The sequence below is a fragment of the Protomyctophum bolini genome (genome assembly GCF_963924005.1).
Source record: "Protomyctophum bolini genome assembly, chromosome: 8".
Lineage (NCBI taxonomy): Eukaryota > Metazoa > Chordata > Actinopteri > Myctophiformes > Myctophidae > Protomyctophum > Protomyctophum bolini.
Window position 1 is genome coordinate 31,422,799 of NC_137869.1, and position 27,448 is coordinate 31,450,246.

The 27,448-nt window shown below is 41.8% G+C and overlaps 1 protein-coding gene across 1 annotated transcript in view; it reads right to left on the reverse strand.

The window, feature by feature from the left end:
- cers1 (ceramide synthase 1) overlaps nt 1-27,448 on the reverse strand; it is a 55,991-nt gene that overhangs the window by 5,936 nt on the left and 22,607 nt on the right. The window contains exons 2-6 of the mRNA XM_080769482.1: nt 20,017-20,176; nt 8,676-8,856; nt 6,427-6,588; nt 5,801-5,948; nt 5,277-5,434 (exon numbers count right to left, since the gene is read on the reverse strand). Of these exons, the coding sequence (XP_080625608.1) occupies nt 5,277-5,434; nt 5,801-5,948; nt 6,427-6,588; nt 8,676-8,856; nt 20,017-20,176 (809 nt within the window). The remainder of the gene's footprint in view (nt 1-5,276; nt 5,435-5,800; nt 5,949-6,426; nt 6,589-8,675; nt 8,857-20,016; nt 20,177-27,448) is intronic.

Below are 27,448 nucleotides of genomic sequence, written 5' to 3' on the forward strand. Positions count from 1 at the left end.
TTTCAACGAATGAGACTGTCAGACTTCAATGTATAAATTAGGCTTTACTGTATATTTCTATCAGCTGACACACATGGCTGATGTGTCTTCCTCTGGGCAGAACATGCATGTTGGTTTGGTTGGTGATTAGCAGATGTGTGGCGTTAGCAGGCAAAGAGACTATCATCAGAGCTCAAGGCCAGGAAGATAAGATGTGGGGGAGGTTAACACTATAATCACATCTCCATATGGACATGGGGCTCTTTGATCCTATCTACCTATCTGGACAACTTACACAATAATCCCCTATGGCAGAGCTGCTCCTTCTGCCGTGTGTGTGTGTGTGTGTGTGTGTGTGTGTGTGTGTGTGTGTGTGTGTGTGTGCATGCGTGCGTGTGTGCATGCGTGCGTGTGAAGGAGTGAGTGTACATGTGAGAGTGCATGTGTTTGTTTGTCAGACTAGAGTCAAAGATTACAAAAATGTTTTTGTGATTTCTACTTAAATCTGTCCTACTCTGCGGACAGATTTAATAATAATAGCTTACATTTATATAGAGCTTTTCTAAATACCCAAAGCGCTTTACATAAAACACTAGGAACAATCTTTAATCAAGAAAACAAAACTATTAAAGCAAAGCAAGTACAAGATCAGTGCAGGTTAAAAACGTAAAAGGATAAACAAGGGAAGGGGGGACATCTTAACCAGACCTCAGCTGGGGAAAGCTATCTTGAAGAGGTGGGTTTTGAGTGAGGTTTTGAAGGAGAGGAGGGAGGGGGCAACTCTGAGATGGTTGGGGAGAGCATTCTAGAGGTCGGGGGCAGAAACGTAGAAGGCCCTGTCCCCCCAGGTGCGGTACCTGGCCTTGCGGACCTTCAGGAGGTTGGCTTCACTGGACCTGAGGGGGCGGAGGGGGACATACGGTTCGAGAAGATCGGAGAGGTAGGGGGGAGCCGGGCGGCTGTGGCTCAGGAGGTAGATCAGGTCGTCCAATGATCCCTGGGTCGGCGGTTCGAATCCCGGCTCCTCCTATCCACATGTCGAAGTGTCCTTGGGCAAGACACTGAACCCTACATTGCCTCCAATGAGTTGGTCGGTGTAAGCTTGCCACCATTGGTGTGTGAATGTGGGAAGTGAGGACGCTGGCCTTGACTGTTCACCGCTTCACCTCCCAATGTATGAATGAATTAACCATTGTAAAGCGCTTTGAGCACTTGGAAAAGCGCTATAAAAATGCAATTGATTATTATTAGGTGTGACTTGAGTTGGGAGGCGAATTTTGGAGATGAAGGGGAGATTGGAGATGGGGCAGGCGCGCAGCTACGAGTGGGCCTGGGTGGGCCATATAGAGAGCTGGACCACCCATCGATTAAAATAAATAAATAAATATATATATAAATATATATATATATATATATATATATATTTAATAAATACATAATACGTTTCATAATGTCTTTCTTTCTTTCAGTAAAATGTGTTTTTGTTGTGTTTTTTACATGATCATCTTGCTTAATATGAATAAACAGGCTGTCGGTGTCGGTTCTTTTTCACTAATGTGCCTAGATTACCCAGCTATGACCTTTTTCATGAAAATAAATGAGTAGTGATATGGCTGACAGAGTAAAATAAAACAATCTACCTGAAAATAGATAGCTATAACTGAAGAGCAATTTCCGCAATTTCCGCAATTACCATTTCCACAATTTCCGAAATTTCCATTTCCGCAATTTCCTCAATTTCCATTTCCGCAATTTCCATTTCCGCATTTCCCGCAATTTCCATTTCCACCATTTCCGCAATTTCCGCAATTACAATTTCCGCAATTTCCATTTCCGCAATTTCCATTTCCATTTCCAACTATTAATGGCAGCTGGGTTTCATCATTCAAATAAAATAGAATTCTGTCCGTTTAGCTATAAAATTATGTCAGGGAATAGGGATACACAGTATATGTCTTTCATTTGCATTGCATCTCCCCCCCCCCCCCCACTCTAATAGTATTACTTATAATAATGTAATTAAAGATAACTTCATTCAGATTTTTTTATTTTTATTTCATTTTCCAGATTTTTTTTTCTTCTTTTTTTTAGATTTTCATTGGTGGGCCAGTCATAATGGTCCCGCGGGCCTGATGTGGCCCGCGGGCCTGAGGTTGAGTATCACTGGCATAGAGAATGCATTGGGCGTTTAAGTTAAATAACTCAGAAACTACAAAACATTTCAAAGTAAAACGTTCCAGCATGTGTCTCCACAGTAAGCTGAATAATAAAAAGTGTGAGTGGAGTTTCTAGGTGAAAGTGCTTTTTTGACGTGCCAATGTCTGCCATTGAGCCCCATGTTAAAATTCTCAAATTTGAAAGCACTACCGGTATATTTCTATAGCACTATATTTCTTCAGCACTATATTGCTGAAGTTAAAGATAAAGACACTACCACTAATCAAGTAAACAATGGTTTTACTTGGGTTGGCATGTTCTATGCATGTTCTGGTTTATAGCATATGGCAGCAGCTTAGCTGGACTTGCCTATCCACATTTTTCATATAGCCCATAAGTCTTTGCGTTGGTGTGTGCATAAGTTCCTCCCTTCTCTTGCTGTGTTGTCAGTTTTGCAAGAGAAACAAGTGGCCAGGTCTATGAAAACAAGCACAAATGAAAATAGCTGATCTACAAGCTCACAGTGACACATTGTGAGGTTGTACATCCGTTATTTAAAAACACATTGAGAATAAATCGAAATATTTGGAATATTTTTTAAACATTTTAATAAAAAAGGCACAACATATGTTCAGATGGATGTCTGTGGACAATGACATAGTATTCATCTGGGTTGCCTGGTGAAACATGTTAACCAACTCTTTTGATCTTGTAGTTTGGTGTAGGGTACTGGCCATTCCTATGCTTTGGAGTGAGGAATTTGTCTCCACTGGCTGTGTACATGAGGTCCTGAGCAATGCTAATAATTCTCAACTTCCGTCTTGCTTCATTCTTATCATTGTCCAGTTCATCACCATCAAGTAGACGCTGACCACCTAGCAATAAGTTAAGGAACATGTAGAGGCTGTTAGGTATACAGTCTATTGCTCTCTCATCACTGATATCAATCCCTTTTGGTTTGGGATGTGACAGCATGTCACTACAGATATTCAATGCAACATGAACCATGTTCAGGAATATATCCTGATCCTCATGTTGGAATTAAGGAATGACTATTGCAATTGGTGGTGTCATCTTTCATCATTGCTGACACTGGAATATGCCGGAAGTTTGATGGAACCAATACAGTACGAGGTTCATATTGAGTGTGATCCTGCAGGACAACAAAATCATATATGCCCTCAAGTTGATTGGCTAATTTATCCTTGAATGTATTCCACCGACACAGAAAAGGTGGTACAGCTAGCTGAGTATCTCGAGCTATTTCACAGTATATGTCCCACACATCTACAAGATCCAATATATCAGCTTGCTTTGCTGAGTCGAACTCTTAGGAATTGATCATACTTTGCTGATTCTAATAGTCAATCAGCGAGGCAGAGGTACTGTAATCGTAGTTTAAACGAGCAAGAGTCAGAATCAGTTCTTAAAGAAGGATCAGCAAAAATGTCTTGAGAGCTTGAGCGAGTCACAGAAACAGTCACAGAAACAATCTGGCAAAAACTCTGAGCAGGGAGAGGGCTCTGGCTTAAATAAGGCTGGCCTGATAACTGGTGATGGTCTCCAGGTGTGTTCACTCTGGCAGAAGCTCCACCCACAGCCAGAACTAGGTCACACTGTGACAATACATTTTGTGTGTGTTTTTTTCTTTTCTGTGAGGTTCAACTCCTTCTGAGAGAAGAAACAAGGTGTTTGTGGCTGATATTTGAGTTAGGCCATCAGTTTATGGCACAGGCATTCAATATGCTATTTAAGCAATTTCTTCGCAAGTATTTTGGAGTTGGTTAACTTTATAACCTCCCGATGTGCTGGTTGGTTCCTTGCATGGTTTCTGCTGCCATCGGTGTATGAATGTGTGTGTGAATGGAATGCACAATCTCTGAAAGCGCCTTGGATAAAAGAGATATATAAATGCACCATTTACGATTTAATAAATGACAATTCTCACAATAAATATGAGTTTTAAGCAGTTTACTCACACTTGATTTCAATTCTGATTATTTAATTGGATTCCCCATATATGAAAACATAAAAAATGTCACTTCATTTTCTATCTATTTTCTACCTTTGTTTAGTAAAAATATAGGCGTTTTATTATGTTTCAGCATAGTGGTGGCCACCATCTTTAAATGGTCCATTTTGAGGGCTTAGTGGCCATTTTTGAGCATGGCATACAGCAGATTTGGATTCAGCAGACCTTAATACCCCTAGAAAACATGTATGCCATAAATTAACACGATTTGCCTTCAGGACTTTAAATAAACACATATTATGAAATGCTGCCTTGACTATTGTGAAGAAATGTGGAAGCAAGCCCAAATAAGCAACTACTATACACTTTAGAATCAAGCCCATAATAAGCAGACATGGCAACACGGCCTGAATGAAGCAAAGCACACACACAAGGAGCCCCAGTACAGTACGTTGGCGGGGAAAAACGTGGATACACAAACTATAGGTGGAAAGTGACATGATGGCACCTTTGGAACTATAAATGACACATTTAGGGGGAAAATGATAATGATCACACTCATGGTGCTAAATGCGGCATTGGTTACGCAATTGACTACACCTACTTTATTATGATGTCTTATCTAGTATCTGTAGCTGATAACAGGAAATCTAGAAAGTGTAAGTTTTCACTTTTTTTGAGCCATAAAGACAGGCTCCATTTTGAGTTGGAGAGCAAGTGATCATGTTTTTCTTTTCTTTTTTTTTGTGGCTTTCACCTTTTATTTTATATTTTGGAGTGGTGCAACCACTCCAAGGAACAGCAATGTCCATGTTCACCTATGTGTCCCTGTGACGTTAATGAGCACGAGAATGAGTACCAGTAGGGATGCTGTTGCGCCAGAAACAGAGAGAGATGAGAGAGAGAGCCGGGGGGGGGGGGGGGGGGGGGGGTGTTGCACCACTGAGTTCACAGTTGATTTTTATAGAGGGGCAGACAGTAGGCTGACGGGAAATGGGGAGAGAGATGGGGGGGGGGGGGGGGGGGGGTGACATGCAGTGGGGGCTAGAAGTGCAAGGTGCCTGGACCGCTGAGCCACGGCCCAGGCCAGTGATCATGGATTTAAACGGTTCTTAATCTGTCAATGCATGTCCGTGTGTCACTGATGTGATTACATTAATAGACTCACCCATGGGTGGAGTTTTGATGTCCTGCATCATTATTGTCTTCCGGCTGAGGCCGTTTGAGCAGACCTGCTGCTGCCTTGGAGCCCTCCTCCCACTCATACTCCCGAACATCATTCACCTCCTTCAACTTCAGGACCTTCACCACAAACAACACGATGAACTACAGGGGAGGAGAGGAGAGGAGATTATTTTTCAAGACAGCATTTGTGGAACATTAGCAAGAAATCAAACTGTCCACCAGAGGTGGACATTTACTTAAGTAAATCTGTTCTTAATTAAGTACAAATTCTGTACTTAAGTACAGTACTGTCCACCTCTGACTGTGACTGATCAAAACGGTTTCTGATTTAATCATTTTAGTCATTAAAGATCCAGCCAGTCTAATGCAGTGTGCTGTTTTACCAAGATAGTACTGTGTGTGTGTGTGTGTGTGTGTGTGTGTGTGTGTGTGTGCGTGCGTGCGTGCGTGCGTGCGTGCGTGCGTGTGTGTGTGTGTGTGTGTGCGTGCGTGCGTGCGCATCCTCACCAGGAACCAATAGATGTTCATTAAGAGCAGAGCCAGGAGCAGGGCGTTGAAGAAGAAGTAGAAGGGGATGTTGGGGACAGACTGGAGGCTGGACACACAGGTGGCATAGAGCACCTTCAGTGGGAACCAGTATAGACGGAACCAGAACCTGGCAAAGAGAGAGAGAGAGAGAGAGAGAGAGAGAGAGAGAGAGAGAGAGAGAGAGAGAGAGAGAGAGAGAGAGACAGAGACAGAGAGAGAGAGAGACAGAGACAGAGAGAGAGAGAGAGTGAGACCTTAAACGTTTGGTCTAAATCTTAGCTTGTCTTCACTGAGACATCAGAGCTGTGGAGAAAATACAGAGAAAGACAGAGAGGGGAACATATTGAGACAGAGAATGAAAGAGCAAGAGGCAAAAAACATCGCCAAAAAACCATTAATTGACGGAGTATTCCGTCAGAAGCAGACGACGGTTGGATTTTAAATGATGGAGAATTCTGTCAGAAGCAATAAATGTGTTAATACCATGCGTCATGGTGGATGGCGCACTACAGTTCCACCGTTAAAATAGGGCCCGGCAAAGAGACGAAAAAGGAGAACAATTAGAGACAGAAGGGGAATCATCAGAGGAGTGTACTGTGCCTCACCAGGTGATGCTGAAGCTAACAGAGCCCATGTTGGACAGGATGTCATTGAGGAGGTAGTAGCTTCCTCCTCTGGACTTCAGGTAGATGTTGAGCTTGCTGAACTCCAGCTGGATGTCGTTGATGTCATGCAGGAACAATACAAGAACACCTACGTTGTGATATCTGAGGAGAGATGCGTGCCACATGCACTATGTCAATTATTTTATAGACGTTTTTTTAAGTGGACAAAAATAACAACAGTGCACATTCTTTAACCCATTATCATTGCACATGAAATTTGCAGAGCAAGTTCCGCCAAGAAACTGAATCAATGCACAACGATCACATTTAATTGAAAGAAATGCAATGTGATTTCAAGGGGGAATGGTTAATCAGGCTAAAATTAGATGGGAGAGAATATGTTCATCAATTTGGGCATCAATATGTGCCTATGTCGTGGCAAGACTTGGCCTTGTCTGTGGCAAATTTAAGATTTAGTTTTTACATAACATCATGTTTTTGATCATAAGTCCCAATTACTGAATGATGAAGAGGACTGGTCTAGCACAAGTCTGTTCTGTTATGATCATAAAACTCTGTCAATCCTTCATTTTTGGAAGATTATTGAATCTACAACAGTACGATGACGTCACAGCCCAGCAAGAAAATAAGTGAAATTCAAAGAGCTCTGGCTGAACTTCACAATGGAACTTTTTTACAGACAGTTTGATGTATATGTGTGCACGTACCTGCAAACCTATACTGTATGCCTAGGCATGCCGTTGTTCAATCATGTTTTCTATCTATTCCTATTCCAATCCTATCTTGCCTGTCTTCTGTCTTCCGTATCAGTCACATGCTATATTCTGGTCACATCATGTGGTTTAATTGTGCAAAAGGTATATTAACCCATTTTGACCTGAGATCAGATTCTAAAAATGTCTTCTACATCCTGACAGTTTTCTGAAAAAGCTATGTTTCTATGTCAGTTCTTCTTCGATTTTTCAAAAATAGCAGACCTACAAGCGTGCCACCGACTTGTAGGTCTGCTATTTTTTAATAGCTAAAGCAATTCAAACTGTTCCCTTGTGGTCAGTGTGGAAAGAATCAGTCTGGCTTCCCTGTTCTACCAGAGGTGAATGAACAAAGAGGCTTGGCTAAACACAAATGCCACTGCTGTGATCAGTGTGGTAAACTCTTCACTACAATGTCCAAACTTAAAATCCACCAGAGAATTCACACTGGAGAGAAGCCCTATGGGTGTATTCAGTGCGGAGAACACTTCTCTGCATTGTCCGGCCTTAAAAGCCACCAGAAAGTTCACACTGGAGAGAAACCCTATGAATGTGGACAATGCTTCTCTCATATGTTCAGCCTTAAAAGCCACCAGAGAATACACACTGGAGAGAAACCCTATGGATGTGATCAGTCAGTGTGGACAACACTTCTCTCATATGGCCAGCGTTAAAACACACAAGAAATTTCACACAGGAGAGAAACCCTATGGATGTATTCAGTGTGGACAACACTTCTCTGCATTGTCTGGCCTTAAAAGCCACCAGAGAGTTCACACTGGAGAGAAACCCTATGCTTGTGATCAGTGTGGACAACACTTCTCTTAAATGTCAAACCTTAAAACACACCAGAGAATTCACACTGGAGAGAACACCAAAATGCCTCCCAATATGGGTTATTTATTCTCTGTGTGTGGCTGCTGAATAAACTTCAGAACATGTTGTGTGATGCTGGTGTCTCTTATGTTCGCCGAGCCTTACTGTACATACAGATGAGTAAGTCACGTTTAGGATCACAACAGTGTCAAGGACAGCCATAACCTTTGTTTGCTGAATGACAAAGAAAAACCTCATCTCAGTCCATTTCCTGTCGGTCTCTGTGTATTTTGGGGCGTTATTTGATTATACCAAGTAAGATCACTGGAGCATTTCACATCACCGCCTTATCGGGTTTCCTGCAGCTTTGCTGGACACCTTTGGTTCGGTATCGCACATTAAACAGATGGCTGTATAGCATCCATCAATTTGCATTAGGCTGTCATGATTTAACCAAGCTGACCATATGCTGCTTTCCCTAACCACACATTAGGCACATTGTAGTCAGGTGGCAACCTTGCAATTCAAATTTAAGCATTTGTCTATTATTAGATGTCATGAAACCCATCTAAAATACATTACACTCACGTGTGAAATTAAGTTATGTTTTTCTTCAATGTCATAAACGTTGAACCCAAGCGCCAAACAAACGGACCATACCTGAAGGCATAGGAGAAGCTGATGAGTGCTAGAGTGATGACATGGTGCACCACCATGACAGTAGAGTCTTTTCTCCAGGAGTCCATGTAGACTGTAGCATAGATGGAGTGCCCATAGAAGCTTCCCTGGATCAGGTAGGCTATGGCGATGTCTGTAGGTACGGACATGCCACTCTTCCAGTCTGTAGGGGACAAAGGCAGGAGACGTGTGGATGTTAGGGCCTTGATATGAAAGAACCTTTCATGTAATAAAGTGACCAGGGGGAGGCTATGATCCCTAGCTAGCTACTTTCATCCATGAAAATGAATTCAGTCATGGAGGGGAGACGAAGTGAAGGACGAAAGAGCCGGTTAAATTGAGATTCTAGGATGAAGGTTTTTGGGCATTTGATCCTTTTTATTTATAGTACAGCGAAGAATGACAGGAACGCTAGGGCAGAGAGAGAGGGAGGGATGACATGCAACCATGATCTGACTCAAAACAGAGATGCTGTGGTTTATAAGCCCTCTTAAGAGTTGGCTGTTTTTGACACTGAATTTATGCCGTGTGTCACTCAACAGTGTGTCAAATCCGGTGTGAAACTCAAACAGTACATGTAAAGGTCCTTGCAGACTGGACACGTTTTCCGGAAAACTGGTGGAAAAACGCTGCTAAAAATCCGAAAAACCCAGCAGTGTCCAGGGACCTGAATTGTTGACTGGACATTTACTCATGTACTGAAGTACAGTTCAGCCCAATTTGGAGGTACTTTCACTTTTTCATTATTTCCATTTTTCAATACTTTATTACTAAAAAATAAGTAAATATATTACTACTTTTACTCCACTACAATTATTTGACAGCGCAGACAGACTAGTTACTATTTTATTCAGAAAATAGATGATCTACAAACTCACAACATTGCATTGCTCAGTGGTAGAGTGGCCGGTAGATCGGCTGGATGGGAACCGAGAGCTTCCCAGTGTTGAGCAATACTCTGAACCCCTAATTGCTCCTGGTGTGCAGGTTGGTGGAATGAAATGCACAATCTATATAAAACGCTTTGAATAAAAGCACTATACTACATGTACATGTATATGTATATAAATGCACCATTTACCATTGTGAGCTAGTAGATCTGCTATTTTTGAATACGTTGAACATCTTTTACTTTGGTACGGTAAGTATATTTTGATGCCAATACATTTTGGACTTGTATTTTGAATACAGGCCTTTTACTTCTAACAAAGTGTTTTTATATTGTGGTATAGCTTTCACCACTGTCTGTGACTGACATAAACAGGTGTTACATGACAGAGATCCCAGTAATACTCCCTATAGATTATATATGTGGTTTTTAGGAAGGAACTACTGGGAAACGAATGTTATTGTTTCTGGAAAATCTCTGTAGAGCCATGAACTTGCTCTATAGGAAAGGTATAGCAGAGATGAATATACACCACAAAAATACATACAGTATAGATACGCCACCCCCCTCATACATTTTCCTAGAACTCATAAACAAGTACATAGGAATGGTCGCAAATCACATGCACGCACGCACGCACACATGGCCAGACATAGCTATATACAGTGACTTCCGGGGGGAATAGCAGATGTGAAGGGCCAGTTGGGCTGGCTGAGGGGGCATATCAGGTTCTCTGATCTCCTGAGGATTAAAGAACTCTGCTAAGGCCCTTCTGGCAGAAAGACCAAATGACTCTGCTGGCTGCCGGGGAAAGCTCAGTCCCGTAAACCTTATCAGATGGACGGAGAGGCGGAAAGTTCCTCCTTGGCCACTAGAGCAACTTTTGTCTCCTGTAGGATGAGGTTACATTCGGACCTTGTGTAATGTTTATTGATCGGACCTTCCGTCATTAAACATTGAAAGAGAGGCTGCTACCTGCATCGTAGCAGTGGAGCCACTCTCTCTTATCTCCTCTCCTCTACTACTATACACCATTTTCTCACTACTGTATACAACTCTGTCCACCCTCTTCTATTGCTAACTTCCATTTTTCTTTATTTTGCTAATTCCCTTGCCACCCCTCCCTATCTGTTGGCTCAGATCCATCTCTCTCTCTCTCTCTCTCTCTCTCTCTCGCATGCACGCACACACTATTCCTCTCCCTCCCCTCCCTCCCTCGCTCCCTCCTTCTCCTCTGTGCCTCTCTCTGAACGAGAGTGTCCGGTCACATTAAGTTGTTCCTGTACACATCTCGGGCTGACAGCTATTAGGAGTGATGTAGCTTTTAAAGATGAAGCCGGGTTGTCAGCTAGGATGCGTTAGTGCCTCTCAGAGGGGCTGGGGCCTGGATCGAAGCCCTCACACCTCCATGCCTGATGCAACAGACCAAGAGGCTATTAAAAATCATCAGTGGTTTAGGATTACCATCCTGAGAGAGTGGGAGCCATTGAGGACCTAAATAACACATGTCTATCCCAGGGGTTCCCAAAGTTTCTATGCCAAGGACCCTAAAATTACCACAGCCTCTGGCTGCGGGACACCTATTACAAAATAGTTTGGACAATAATGACACGCCCAAAAGAAAGACACCAGGTTGAAAGTACTTGGTTTAGTATAGTCTTATGGCAGCCCTGCTTTGAAGACCACTGCTGGTAAATCCTCAGTGTTTATTTTAATGTCCACACTCCTTTAGTTCTGCAGACGATTCATTTTCAAATGCCGCTGAGCCAAACTGAGTAGGCGTACAGTACTCTACTGTCTGTAACACCCCTTCTGAATGCCTGCCAACTGGCTGCAGGATCACTCCTCGTCGTGACTTTTGATGATTAAAAAAAGCAAAAGCATTTAAAATGTGCCATGCTCTGTATATCGCAACCCTCCACTACCCCATTCTCCCCTTTGTTCCGTCCTCACCTGCTTCTGGAATCTGGATTCAGAAGTGCTCTAAACCCATTCCCTCAACCACACACCCCTCCATCCTTTCTTCCCCTCATCCCTAATTCCTTCATCCTTTTATCCCAACATCCCCTCATCCCTACAACTCTTCATCCGTACATTCCCTCCTCCCTATATTCCATTCATACCTACAACCTTCACCCTCATTACTTCCCCGTATCTTCTCATTCCTTCATACCTTCATCCCCTTTGCCCCTCTCCCTTCGTTTACCTCAAATCCTCATGTAAAAAATACAGCCCAATTCGATTGACCGTTTTCAAGGTGCGGTCTTTACCAGTGGATGCGATTTAAGGCGCTCCCATGAAATATGAGAACAGCAATGCAAATCACTTTACACAAAACAAATGAGGCTTCTGTTTTGAATAATCAAAGCTCACCAACAACATTTTTACTACATAAAGTATCTGTGGGACAAGGCATTGACAGCTTTACTGTTAGATTAGATCATAAAGACTTTACAGTGCCATTAAATGGATGAACACTATTTGGAAATGGACATGGTGTTAGGTATTTTCTGTGGTTTTGTGGGTGATGGTCATGAGTCCTTTGCCCTTTTAATCTTATGACCCGGTGTCTCCTATGGTCTTGCCAAATTATGGATTATGCATTGCCCTGTGACTGACATTTGATGTCACGCTGTCCCACTGACTGTAAAATAGTATGGTTCTGGCCCCGCCAGAGTTTAGATAGTAACACTGCTCTCCTAGCTAGCGTTGGTAGATAAGAATTGTTTTGTTTCCATTTGCCATAACACCCAGCCTCTGTGTTTTTGCCCTTGAAGTTAGTATTCGCTCTAACAGACTGCAAACTGCACTCAATGACGTTATGCCCTGTCCCCCGGTTCCACTAACTTATATTGCATGTCCGGACTATCTCTGCCCCGTGAGATAGTTCCTGTATGCAATAATCGTGACGTCTTGCATTATCTGTCCATTTGTAAACAAATATGTTTATTGACCTTGTTGTTCAACACATTTTCCGGTGTATTGATTACGGTATGCTATATTAACCATGTTCAATTTGGACATGGTCAGAGATCCTTGTGGAAACGCTGTCCGGATTGCATGCCTTCTTCTCTCCCAATACAATGGTGAATATGAATATATCTGATTGAACCCCCTCCTAGCTCTGCTTGTCTGAAATTGTCTTCCTTGTGTCTGTCAAATTCATTCAAGGTATTTTGGTTAACTCTGTTATACTCTGACTTTTACTCATTATAGTTCAAAAGGTTTTTATAACCATTTCTGTAAAGTTACCAGCCTTCTGCTTCTATTCTGGTGGAGTATTTTATTGTAATTAGATTACTTTCTAAAAGTATTTATACAGTTCCGGTGTTCCGGAGCTTCTAGCTCTCTGCTATCGAAGCCTTTCCTTATTTATCATAGTCTTTATTTTAATACAGTCCTTTCAAGTATAATGGTGGAAATATTCCCATCAATTTGGTCCAATCTTGCCGTCCTTTAACGAGTATAAAGCCTAATTTATTTGATTAAGCTTATACTCCTCCTAAAGGCAAAGAATCAGTTCCCTTATATTAGCTGCTCTGAAAAAGAAAACAAAACTCAGTCCTGTAGATTCACTCCCTAAAACTCCCTCAAATTCACTTGACACACACAAGGAAGAGATCAGACAAACACTTTTTTTTTGAGCATGGGGTTTCCTTTTGATCAGTTTTCGCCATTGTATCGGAATGGTATGTCATCAGATTTCGACGGACAAGCGATTTTTTATTTTGGGGTCCATGAACGGCTCACGTCTCAACAGTAGTGAACACTTCATGGACCTCTCCACGGATCTGTGGACGAGCGATCGACCCATGGGGCTTGACAAGCTCGGCTTGTCCATGGTCGGATGGTCCTCCACAGATCCAAACCTGCTCCAACCCCGGCTGTCTCTCTGCTGCTGGGTCCTTCTTCCTACGGACAATGATTGTCTGCTCCGGTTTCTATACAAGTTAAGTAAATCAATGCTTGATGTCTTTCTCAGTCTACCTTTAGCTTAAATAGATTATACTGTCATTATAATTCTTCCCCTGATACCACCTCGAGCAGCGAGGCATTCATTTTTAGTTGTTTATCAACTTCAGACAAAGTAGCGGAATTATTTTGAGTTCTTTCTGTCTAATGTCATAAATTGTTTTTAGAATTGTCAGTTTGTGGACCATAACTACATATATAGACTTCCAGCACTCGGTTTAGAACGATCGCTTCATTGTGTGCGGGAAGTGTATATATGTATTATTCTATTTATTCTTGCTTTCTACTCTGAGTCGACACGGAGCGAGCGAAGCAAGGGTGAATTTTCTACCTTATAACGGTCCATAAACTGACTGGCGTTCATTCACAAGCTTTTCCCAGTGCTTAGCACTAATTAATTCATTCAATTTTTAACATCCCAAAACAATATAAGTTATTAATGATGCCATTATTCAATTTGACTATTTGATTCCCATTTTTAAAGATACATTTTGACTTTTTCTCTGGTATTCACATTCACTTGGTCTAAGACACTCTCTATTTTAGAGGGGGCTCTTCTTATCAGTGGTATTTGTGTGGGAGAGACTCTGTCTCCTCTCCTCTGTGTGAGCGTGTACACGCTATGCGGCCTTGTCTCATAAGAGTTTTCCCTCTCACTCTCTGTCCTGCTCCTGTTCGTCTATGTCTGGTCCTGTCTCATACGAGCTTTCCCTACTGAACACCAACAGGGATTTTTAACTTATCATGATACGACCGTTGACCATTCAATACTTTCATCCTATAATAATTAGGTTCAAATTATTTCTCATATCATTGACGCTGAGACGTTCTATTTCTTTCCCAGATAAACTTTTTAGAATACAGTTCAAAACATTTCTCCATCAAATGTTTGTGTGTGCATGTGCGTGCGTGCTTACTTTGTTATGTATCCCAGATACAGTCTTAGTGTGCGTGCGTGTGTGTGCACGTGTGTGTGTGTGAATCCACCCCTGCTGTATGTTTTGATTTACGAATCTCCCATTTCACTCCCGGTAGTGTTAAGGTGTGTGCGTGTGTGTGAGAGGAATCCTCTCACTCTGTCTGTGAGCCTGGCTCATACGAGCTTTCCTTCGTGACTGTGTGCAACGCCATCTTGTTTCATAACTTTAGAAGTGTTTTAGGTAAAGCCAATCTAATATCCTGACTTTTAGTCAGGGAGCCAAAGAGTACATTTTTCATATTTCCAAATGATAGTCAGGGAGCCTAAACGCAAATTTAAATTTTGGTATTTATACAGTTTTTACTGCATTTCATACATTTTTAATGGCCTTAGTACAAATTTCACTTTATCCTATTTCAACAGAGAGCCCCTCCATCTCCTTCATGTATGTTTGTGTCTGTATGGGCCTGTTTTGGGTCTCTCTCTCTCTCTGTGTTTGCATGTGTGCGTGTGCGTGAGTGAGGAACATTTCACTTTACATTTGGTTACAACTCTCCACTAATTTCTACATTTAATATTACATTATTAAGAAATATAGGATCGTGACGACAATTACTGTCAGACTCCGATTCCACCATTTCTCAAGTATAGCCTCCATTCTACCAAAATACAACTAAATAACATTTAATATTTCATTTTTAAGTTAGGTTAACTTCCCAGTATTATTAATTTATTTATTTAAATTAATTTTAATTTTAATTTTAATTTTTTCAATTTTAATTTTTAAGTTGAATTTTGAATTTGAATTTTGAATTTTATCTTAATTTTTGAATTTGAATTTTCATTTTAATTTCATTTGGAATTTGAATTTTGAATTTATTTATTTTTCTTTATGTTGACAATTCAGGTGCTATAGTCCATAGTACTAACACCAACTTATCACCTAGAAAAAAAAAAGCAGATGTCACAGTTAGTCTTGATATCTCACTCAATTAGTTAAAACAAGTTCCCTATTATAATAGTGATTATTATTCTATTTTTTTTTTTTTTTTTTGTACTTTACTCTCTTATCCTTGGTCGTTCGGAGATGTGCTCTCCCTCCCTATAAACTGTGTATATGCATACATGTGTCTCTTCATATGTATCCTCCCTCCATATAAAGGTGATATGCGCACGGTTGAAGAACGGTTACGAGAAGTACAAATATAAATATTATTATTCTATTATTTTATGTAAAATAAAAATAAAATAAAAAAGGAGAAGAAAAACCATATCCTGTTTTAAGTACCAATACTTCCATTTCGCGAGCTGGTGGACTGTTGACTTCCTGTAGCGCTACTCGATGTCACAGATAAACCGGTTTTCATTTTCTCTGTGGTTCTCACTTTTCTCTCTTTTGGCAATTTCTGTGACTGTGCGACTAGTCTCTCAGTTGATTAGCGGCAAGTAGCTAAGCCGATGTGCACGCAGAAAAGTACGGCATTACTCATGGGGTGAAGATCTCAGTTTCTTCACATCCATCTTTCACTATATCTCAGTTTATTTTGAAAGCCATACCAGTATTGTTTACTAAGCCCAGTATTGTCTTATTCAATACAACGCACCATTAATTTCTCAGTTGATTAAGGTGCCAATTACATCAGTAAGATCTAAGTTTCAGAATATCTCAGTTTATTCTGAAAGCAATATCAGTAAATACAGTTCTCTCTCTAATTTCTCAGTTGATTAGGGTACCAATTACATCAGTTATTCTGTATTAAATGCGGTCTTAACGCTCAGAAGTCACAACTAGTTTCTCAGTTGATTAGTGTGACATTTGGAAGACATAATTTAAGGCAAAACATGTGTCGTTCGGATTCAAACGGTCAGCAGTAAGATTGGAGAAATATACATACTTTCTCCCTAGACCTAAAGAAAAGTAGAAGAGTAACTTTTTTGAACCCACAAGACTTGAAGGGGAAGGACAGACTCACTGTTGCTGGGTAAAATAGATCTTCCCGATAAGGGGAGTCTACCGTCGATATAGTCTCTCTCGATCCTTCTCTCTTTGTGTACTATAGAAAAACATCTCTCTCTAACTGTCTTGTACCATGTGTTCATTATCAGTCGTCCACATGTCTGTTGAAGTTGAATCTGATATACACATACTTTCGATCTCTCTTTCTCTCAGGATATGGTATTATTCTCCTTGGTAGTTCTGCAATGTGCTATAAACTGTGATATGCGTAGATTGGGGGAACATCTGTTTCTCTAAAATACCCTCCCTCCATAAAAAAGCATGTTTGAGGAACGCGTAGGAGAAATATAAATATGTATATAAGTATTTAAGTATTTATTATTTTGATAAGACCCAGTTTGTTTATTATTTCATTGTTCTTATTTCTCCTTCGTCGATCTCCCTACGCCCTCCCTCCATCTTAGTAATGTACAAATGCGATGGGAAGAGCGCTCAGGAGAAATAAATAATATTTATTTTTAAGATACCTTTCTCTTTCTGCCTTTCACCTGCCCAGTGTATATGCGCAGGTGTATGAACCAGTTTGATAATGGGTTGTCAGAATTATTGTTTCATTTCATTCACCAGTTTGTTCTTTGTTTTTATGTTTTATCTTTAGATACGGATCTCTGTGCGTGGTCGTGGTCAAGGGACAAACCACGGAATTTCGACTTCCACAAAATACGAGGGAGATTGCTCTGCTGGTCTGACTGGTCTTCATTTGTGGTTGTGGACGTCGACATTCCTTCAAGGTTTGCCACTTGATCCCGAACCAACTCAGAACCGTCTGAATTCACTATGGTTAGGCCCAACCCCCAGAACAGTCTGCCCTAATCAGTTGCCCATAGATTTCCATATGGAACAAAGTTATTCCACTCACGTTTCACCAGACATTTGTTGTATGTGGTTTATTAAATGTTTTTCTTTTCTGTTTGCTAATTTCTGCTTCCCAAGCCATGTTCCCCTAATATTTACCTCTCTCTACCTAATAGTAGAATAATATTAGATTAATCATCCCTTCTCCCCTCTATTGAATAAAATATTAGTTAAAATATTCCCTTCTCCCCACAATTAAATAAATATCAGGTAATTTTGATTTGATTTGATTTAATATGTACTGATTTTATTTTGACTGTCAAACATAGACCATGTTCCTCTACTACCAGTAGACAGATATGACCAACTATTCCCTCAGCATTGACAGCAGGAAACTGATAGTATACCGGACATTGACTGATTGCTCGCTTATCCTGACGGGTAGACAGGTGACATTTGACTTGACTTTTTGTTTTACTTTTAATAAAAAGGTTTTAACCATTCCATTCTATTTCATAATAAGATCTGAAAGCCCATTACATAAATTGTGTAAACTGAATTATCCCATTTTTGGACAATCGATATTTGGACAATCTAAATTTCATTCCATTATGATTCATTATCCCACCTCATCATATTTTGATTATTTAAAATTTCATATTTGATTCATATTTCCCCTGAATTGGAATATCCCTCCCTTAAAACAGTTCACCCCTTTGACCTTAAATTGTTTAATATAGGAACATCTCCTTCTCCATTTTATTATTTTGGTTTTTATCATCATGATTTTGATTGAACTAGGCATTAATCTCCCCAAGAATCCACTTGATTCTATAATTGACCTTTATATGGTACTAAGGGACTCCCAAAGACATTGTTGCGACATCGCGCAGGAGCGCCCCACCATCACAGTACCCCATTACCCCCTCTCCAAGAACTATGATAGGACACCCAGCCAGTTTTCTCCCGTTTGCTGCAGAGATCAAGCATATCTGTACATTGAGAAACTAAGTTCATGTCGGGTCACCTATACAGGGGGGGGAGGGGGCGAAGAATGGGCTCCGACAACGAGCCAAGAAGAACTAAAGCAGGCAGTCCGCTCTGACCATGAGCTGATTGACTGTCCGAAGAACTCTCGCAGCAGTTCCGACCACGAGCTGATTGTGAGAATGAACATTTGTTGCTGGGTCCCGAGGGGACCCCGAAGACGAGCTCTAACGAACACTGCTGCCGGCCTGGAGGCTGCACCAGTTGCTGGGTATCGAACCCCGAAGACATCATCGCGAGAGAAAAACCATTCTCTCTCTCTCCCACAGTACCATCTAAATAAGGATTATATGCCTAGTACAGTCAATTATTATGTTTTTTTATTTTTCATTGTTCCTGTTTCGTTCCAGGTTTTGCCATTCTGTTCCATTTTGATTCATAGTAAAAGTAAGTTTTCCCCCTGAGGATATGATATTGTCAAAGGTCACATGACCCTTCGCCCACAAATGTGATGGATCTTGTTAGGTATTTTCTGTGGTTTTGTGGGTGATGGTCATGAGTCCTTTGCCCTTTTAATCTTATGACCCGGTGTCTCCTATGGTCTTGCCAAATTATGGATTATGCATTGCCCTGTGACTGACATTTGATGTCACGCTGTCCCACTGACTGTAAAATAGTATGGTTCTGGCCCCGCCAGAGTTTAGATAGTAACACTGCTCTCCTAGCTAGCGTTGGTAGATAAGAATTGTTTTGTTTCCATTTGCCATAACACCCAGCCTCTGTGTTTTTGCCCTTGAAGTTAGTATTCGCTCTAACAGACTGCAAACTGCACTCAATGACGTTATGCCCTGTCCCCCGGTTCCACTAACTTATATTGCATGTCCGGACTATCTCTGCCCCGTGAGATAGTTCCTGTATGCAATAATCGTGACGTCTTGCATTATCTGTCCATTTGTAAACAAATATGTTTATTGACCTTGTTGTTCAACACATTTTCCGGTGTATTGATTACGGTATGCTATATTAACCATGTTCAATTTGGACATGGTCAGAGATCCTTGTGGAAACGCTGTCCGGATTGCATGCCTTCTTCTCTCCCAATACAATGGTGAATATGAATATATCTGATTGAACCCCCTCCTAGCTCTGCTTGTCTGAAATTGTCTTCCTTGTGTCTGTCAAATTCATTCAAGGTATTTTGGTTAACTCTGTTATACTCTGACTTTTACTCATTATAGTTCAAAAGGTTTTTATAACCATTTCTGTAAAGTTACCAGCCTTCTGCTTCTATTCTGGTGGAGTATTTTATTGTAATTAGATTACTTTCTAAAAGTATTTATACAGTTCCGGTGTTCCGGAGCTTCTAGCTCTCTGCTATCGAAGCCTTTCCTTATTTATCATAGTCTTTATTTTAATACAGTCCTTTCAAGTATAATGGTGGAAATATTCCCATCACATGGACACTTTATTTAGTTGGCAGTGGCACTAAATGAATGTGTCTAATATTATGGACCAGGATATATAGGACAATGTTTGTTTTGTTTTTGTCAATGATTGTTACTCAACTGTATGGACACATTTTCTCTACTTGATACATTCACAAATACTTTCAAATACATACAAATACACACAAATACATTCACAAATGACAAAAATAAAACAGTGAAACGGACGTGCCCTGCTTGTACATATCACATGACGCCTCGCTCTGTCCCAACAGACCGCAAGTGTGTCTTACTCTTACCATAGAACACGGAAGGGGGGTCATGGAAAAAGTTGTAGGAGGTGAAGAAGAGCAGGTAGGTGCTGTAGGACCACGACATGGTGTAGAAGACCAGCTTCCACGCACTCTCCGGCATCTTGGCGGCATCTTTGGGCTGGAGGTTGAACCACCGTGCTAGAGGCTACCGAGGACAAGAGGGAAAATTCAAAGTCAGACATCCAGAGAGACGGAGACAGAAACAATGACACTGACAGAAAACAATGGTTTTCTTCATGTCTAAGGCCCAAACCACACCAATGCAACTAGTCGCGACTCCTTGCAACAACACGTTAAGGACATATGACACCATTGTAACTCCTTGCAACTGCCATTGTGGATAATGGTTACATCCAACTACATGCAACTACTCACAACCGTTAGGTCGCAAGGAGTTGCATGGAGAATCATTGGTGTGATTTGGGCCTAAGATTCAGGTGAGGGGTAAGAGCTAATAATAATAATAATCAACTTCATTGTCCCCAAAGGGATATTTGTCTTCACAGGTCTGTTCAAAACACCCACAACGAAACAACACATTGCACAGAAAAACATATCAGCAAGATAGTGGATTCAAATGCCATGAATGCATCAATGCACTGAAAGGGACTAAATCACATGTAACCAGAGCATTGAATTCTCTCAGTAGCCGTCTACTGACCTATCGCAACCGTCTCCAGCGCAAAACGTTATATTGTGAAGGTTTGGAGAAATTGCTGCAAGCATTCTGTGCGTTGATCACGGGTGGAGAATAAAACGGAATTCCAAGTTCCAAGCACTTTTCTTTTTCCAAAAGAGATTTTTCCATAAGAGATTCTACTCTGCATAGTGTTTTATTATTATTGAGCTAGTATAACAGAGTCAAGAGGCAGACACAGACAGTAGACAGGAGAGACAGATGTAGTCAGTGTACACACATGCAGCTTTAACTACTGGGACCAGCTGTTGACAGTTTTGCACAACTGTAAAATACTAGCTGTGTAAAACTACATGTGATACGTGATGATACTGTACCTGATGGTACAGTATGATGCTAAGTCACTGTATCTACAAGAGGTGTAATTCTGCCTGTAAAATGGCTGTAAAAAAAAATAAAACAGTCACGACATTCAACAGAATCAACACGCAGCCTAAATAAGGCAGTTGAGTACAGTATAGGTATTCACAGATCACAGCATATTGACAATTATTGACAAATAAGGCTGCCAGCTGGCAGTGGAACTGACGACGTCTGGGAGATCTCCAGATTTTAGAAATGATAAGAATAGAGAAGGATTACACACCACACCGCTTAACAAAATAGCAGAATTCTTTCACTCTAAAATTAAGTACACACTAGTACACACTCGGCTGTGGGTAGCATGTGATTTGTCACGGAAACGTGTCTTGTGCAATTCAGTGACTATGAGGTTTGCTATGCAAGCAAAAATAGAGGAAGTCAGAGGCTCAGAAGCTTTGTGTGTGTGTGTGTGTGTGTGTGTGTGTGTGTGTGTGTGTGTGTGTGTGTGTGTGTGTGTGTGTGGTGTACGTCTGTGCATGTGTGCACATGTGAAGTGAACTCTGGTAATATTCCCGACCCAGCAATACCTACAAATTACGTATGTTATCGTCTGTCTTTCTTATTTGTAGGACCGGGCTGAAACATGCATACATTTCCAATGACAGCGTCCAATGAACGGCCCAGTTGTAAATAGGTAGTCAACAGCACATGTCTCTGTGATGACATAAACCTGCAGAGTTACATTTGAAAGACAATGCAGGGCTGGGGAAATGACGATACGTCTTTTGTCTTTGATACATAGAGTTGAAGGTGTTGGCTTTTGCACCAGTTTAAAAATAGTATATCAAGTATATCAAGTATATCAAGTATGTGCAAGTATTACCAACGAAGTACAATCTGTAAATCTGGTATCCCGACATGTACACTCCACTCTGTATAAACCATCATGATTCTGATCTGAACAACACCTAGAATCCATCACACACATAAGAAATGGATGTAGTGTTTACAAAAATGTGTATATTGCTCGCCACGACCGTATTGTTGACCTAGTGTCTGATGCAGTTCGAAAATATGTACCATCCAGTGCAGCAATGTATAAACATTCAAGAGTGTTACCAGATTGGTTTAGTTGTGCATGCAATGTCTTTGCTAACATCCCAAATACACCTGATGTTGTTTTTGTTGACCGGTCACAAGGGGGTCCTGAAGGAGGTGGGCTGTGTCTTTGATTTGTACATGGACCAGGCATTCCAAGTACCAACCATTACACCGGGGCTCCACCGTTGCGTGCGTCAAAAAACGAACCGGTGCAATTTTAATGCAGTCACGCAACGCGGGCAGTGGAGCCACTCTGCATTGATTAAAAAGGGAACATTCCCTGCCGGTGACGGAGACGCGACGATGACACGCCCGGTGGAGCCCCGGTGTTACTTGGAATCATAACAAACCTTATTGGGTATCGATGTAGATTCGCCATACTGATTGGGCCATGTACACAAACTGACCATGAGTGGCCTAACAATAGCTGGCATGACAAAGAGCAAAGCCAAACAACTTGCCAAATACTGCTGTTTCGGCTGTTATAGGCAGTTTGTCTGTGTGGAGGAGAAGGTGCCATGTGTATCCTTAGGTGCCCATGAACTGTCAACCCCGTTATATTTGTTTCCCTGTAAAATTAATTGTAATTTGCGGATTCAAATAAAGAACTAAAATGTGATGATGAACTGTGTGTGTGCGTCTCTGTGTGAACTCTGGTAATATTCTCCACCCAGCAACACCTACAAATTACTATGTTCGTTCGTCCTTCTTATTTGTAGGGCCGGTCCGGAACATGCATAAATTTGCAATGACAGCGTCCAATGAACGGCCCAGTTGTAGATAGTCAACATCACATGTCTCTGTGATGGCATAAACCTGCCGAGTTACATTTGAAAGACAATGCAGGGCTGGGGAAAGGACCGTACGTCTTTTGTCTTTGATACATAGAGTTGAGTTGAAGGTGTTGGCTTTTGCACCAGTTTAAAAATAATCAACCACAGGGCCGGGAATGATTCATCATCATCATGTCTCTGCGTTTTTAGTGAATGTACTTCCAGCTTAGCCTGGCTAATAAGCCAGACTCAAATCACACTGTCGGCAGGCTTTTTTTTTGCCAACGGCTGATTCGGTCTGGCTTATTAGCCAGGCTACTTGCCTGCGTTGGCTGATCTGTATACAAAATCTGTATACAGAATCTAAATGAGTAATTACAGAACACAGAAGCAGTAAATGAACACCCTCACTGTCCTCCATTGGAGAGGGTCCAATCAACAAAACTAGTAAGCTAGTGACAAGGCACCAAAAGTTGGAGATACGTCCCCTACCAGCAATAATAACAGTCCAGCTGCAGGCCCATTATTGGTCCGCCCACTGCACATTTCTCCCGTATGCCGGTCAGATACCCAATCCACCACTGGAGCAGAGGTCACACAATGAAGTATAAAAAGCTTCATCCATTTTTTGCCTCCTGCGTTGTAGGTTGTGCTTGTGCTGCATTAAGAATTTCAAGTGAAACATTTTAGAGTGTGACATGTGAAATTGACTTTGTATGTGTATTTTGAAGTCCCATACTCCCCAAAACCTAAGCCGCGATGCTCACACTGTTGACTACACATAATGGCAGACAGACGGTTGAAAGGATAAGCTGTGACCGACTCTCAGCAGACTAGTTAGAATAGTAATACCGCTTGGGAGCATAATAATGTGGTAGACAAACATACTACTAGTAGAAAGATAGTTGGGAGGACAGACAGACAGACAGACGAGTTAGGTCTCGAAGAGACATTCAAATATTCAGCAGCTGTATGGTTGCTGTTGGGCAGAAACCTTGTATATCTCCATATTTCATATTTTCTTGAGTGCCCTACTTCGTCATAGAAGAGAGTGTAAAGCAAAAGTAGCGAAGATAGCTAAATCTACAAAGTTCGCGTCACATTGTGATGCATTTAGATTCTGAAATTAATTCCGTATGTGGGTTTTATATAATTCAACCAATTGGGAATGCAAGGCTGACGTCACGGTAGGCTGTCACGCCTACCAGCGCCATTGTGATTGTATGCATGTAGTAATGGATCCATTTTGAACACAGGTACTTTTGTCTATTTCCTGAAAAGTAACGGTTTTGGACATACAAGGTCCCCCCCCCCCCGTCCCCCCCCCCCCCGAAAGCGTCGATAAGGTTCCAAACACATGTGTAAGGACAAACTATTGGAAACAGATGGAGAGAGACATGCAGGCATACACTGTACCACAGGCAAGTAGGCAGATAGGTGATCAGAACAGACTGTGCCAAGATAGAGAAACTAAACCCCGGCTCCTTAGCTTACCTCTTGACAGAGGAGAAGGCTCACAGGACACACACACACACACACACACACACACACACACACACACACACACACATACTCTCTCTCTCTCTCTCTCTCTCTCTCTCTCTCTCTCTCTCTCTCTCTCTCTCTCCTCTCTCTCTCTCTCTCTCCTCTCTCTCTCTCTCTCCCATGCTGGACCACAGGTAAGGTATGTAACTGGAGACAGGAAAGTGAAAGGAACCTGTTTCACTGATACACCTCAATCACTTGCCACTGGGCTACCAGCCTGCAGTGCAAGGCAGGGCCAAGTTCAGAGGATACCTCCAGTGGATTTCAAATAAACGTAAGCATTCGTTCATACATGATTAATGTTTGAACCAATGGAACACAATCAAGATTACCAATACCAACGCTGCCGTGGTTGTCGATTTCAAGCTGTGGTATTTTCTAAAATATCCCTTCTCTCTCTTCCTACTTAATTTTGTTAAGACATTAACTGCATTTGTTTTCTGGCTCTGTCGTATAGGAACATCATTGAGTCAGCATGAGACAGGCACAATGAGAACAAGAGGAAGGAAGCTGACTTAGGTAAGAAGATAATAGACCTGCCAATCAAAATGGGTATGTTTAACACTGTACAAAGTGTAAAAGGAGAAAATAAAAGGAAAAAAGCAACAAATATGAATAAATAAAGAGAGAGAAAGTGAGACAGAGAGAGAGAGAGAGAGAAAACACATGATATCCTTTGTGGCAACGCATACCGATAGGTGGCCTGCTTCATCACCTGACCAAAACTGGACATGCTGATTGGCCAAGGCCACGATGACACATGTCTAGTGAGGCATGAGTGGGGAGCGTGGCAGAAACCACACTGCATAGTGCATACCTCTCTCTCTCTCTCTCTCTCTCTCCCACTAGCATTCAGGCCTAGCTCTCTCACACTTATCAGCCCTCTCCTCCTCCATCTCTCCAGTTATCGTGACTTGTTCTCCCGGCCACTGTTCCTCTCCATCTCTCACTATGCAGCCCTCCCTCCCTCCCTCCTTCATTCCTACTTCATGATGTCGCTCTACCCTGCTGCCTTGTTCTCTCTCTCCTCCTCAGTGTCTCCCCCCCTGCCTGCAACATTTATTTATAGAGGGCAGCTGTCAGCACAGTGCATCCCCTCTCCTCTATCCCGCCCACAGCACCCTCACGTGGTCTCCGTCATTATGAAGCCACTGTGACTATGGGTCATATAAGTTTATCGTCACCCCCTGCATCACGGACGAGCATACAAACACACACACGCACGCACGAACGCACGCACGCACGCACGCACGCACGCACGCACACACACAAACACACACACACACACACACACACACACACACACACACACACACACACACACACACACACGTGCGCTCGCAAACACACACCCGGCAGAGGGTAACGTACACCATTGGGTTGATTGGCTTCTACAAACACTACCAGTCTAAGCTCTGCAGCCCATATCTTATTCATTAATCACTATTACAGTATGCTGTACAGCTTCTGCACTGCTGCAATGTCCTCTACCGCCGCCAGCCTTCTCACGTCTAATACCAGGCTGTCTCCCGAGCCGAGCCAAGCCTTTTGGGGTCTCGGGAAGAATTTGATTTTCCCCCAAGCTTTCTCTCAACAGCCGGTGAGATAGAGAAAGAGAGCAGGAGGGAGAGAGGAAGATGGAGTGAGAGCTGTTCCTTATTAAATTGTCTGCATTTCTATACCGATAATGGGGCAGTGGCTCAGTGGCCACATGGGAACCAAACGGTTCCCAGATAATATCCCCAGCTCCTCCTGGTAGAGTGTTGAAGTGTCCTTGAGCAACACACTGAACCCCTATAGCCTGCAGGTTGGTGCTTTGCATGGTTGCCTTGAATGTGTGAATGCAACAAGTGCTTTGGAATAAGCACTAAAGCTTTAAAGCAGCGGTTTTCAACTGCTTATGAACCAGGGACCACCACCCTGACTGATTCATTGCAACTTATGTATGCTCAACTAATGGTCTATATTATAAAAACAAATCTTCCATTTCCTACGCCATATGCAATACCTTCACAGACCACCAGTGGTCCACAGACCACCAGTTGAAAACCTCTGCTTTAAAGCATTTACCACAGTCCAGCAGGTTTGTGCTCTGCGCATCAACCGCAAAGCATATGTTTAAATTGATCTATCAATGTATTAATTGGTCTACAATGAATAAGCTGCTGTTGTGTTTGAGTTGAGTGTTGTTAAATGTTAAGCAGTATGCAGCTGTAAATGTTGAATGTCGATAGCTAATGGGCAACACTGAACAGTGCTATGCTTTCTCTCACCTAACACCCACAATGGTGTCACCCCAGTCACACTGTACTACTGCATTATATCACCCAATATCAACTTGGACAGGCTCCAAAGATCCAAAGGTTTGTTGACTTTTGGATGTTAATTAAAACGTAATGAATTATTCATTTTATTTGTTTATTTTCTGGCTCGTGACTCCTCATTCTGCACTTCTCTAGCTGAGAGGATACGGAAATGGTCTGTGTGCTTGTACTGTATGTGCATTGTGCAAATTAGCAGATACATACACAGAGATAGACAGAAACATGGCTTTAGTTTCCACAGACACTGCAGGACGATCGACGCAAGTTAATTCTGTCTATCCTGGACCTGGAGTGGTTGGCAGATACAGTCAAAGGAGTACAGAGGTGGAATAACTGAACTTTATACTATGCTAGTTATCTTAGCATCACTAACAGTGTTGCTAACAACAAAGAAGCGACATAGAAAGGTGAACATTAACAAATGACGATTAAGAAACATGGCCTGTCATCACAGACCTGGACACGGATACGCTCCGCCACGGCACGCTGGCATCAGGATGGCACCACGTCACTCGCCCACAAATAAATAAATAATTAAATGAAGGTTCGAAGGTTCTTTAAAAATTTAAAATCACCAAATAAAACATTTGAACCCCAATAAATGGCTTTGGGGCCAGGCCTAATGTGTGTCAACCAAACATTTGAACCCTAATGAATGGATAATGTGTGTCACA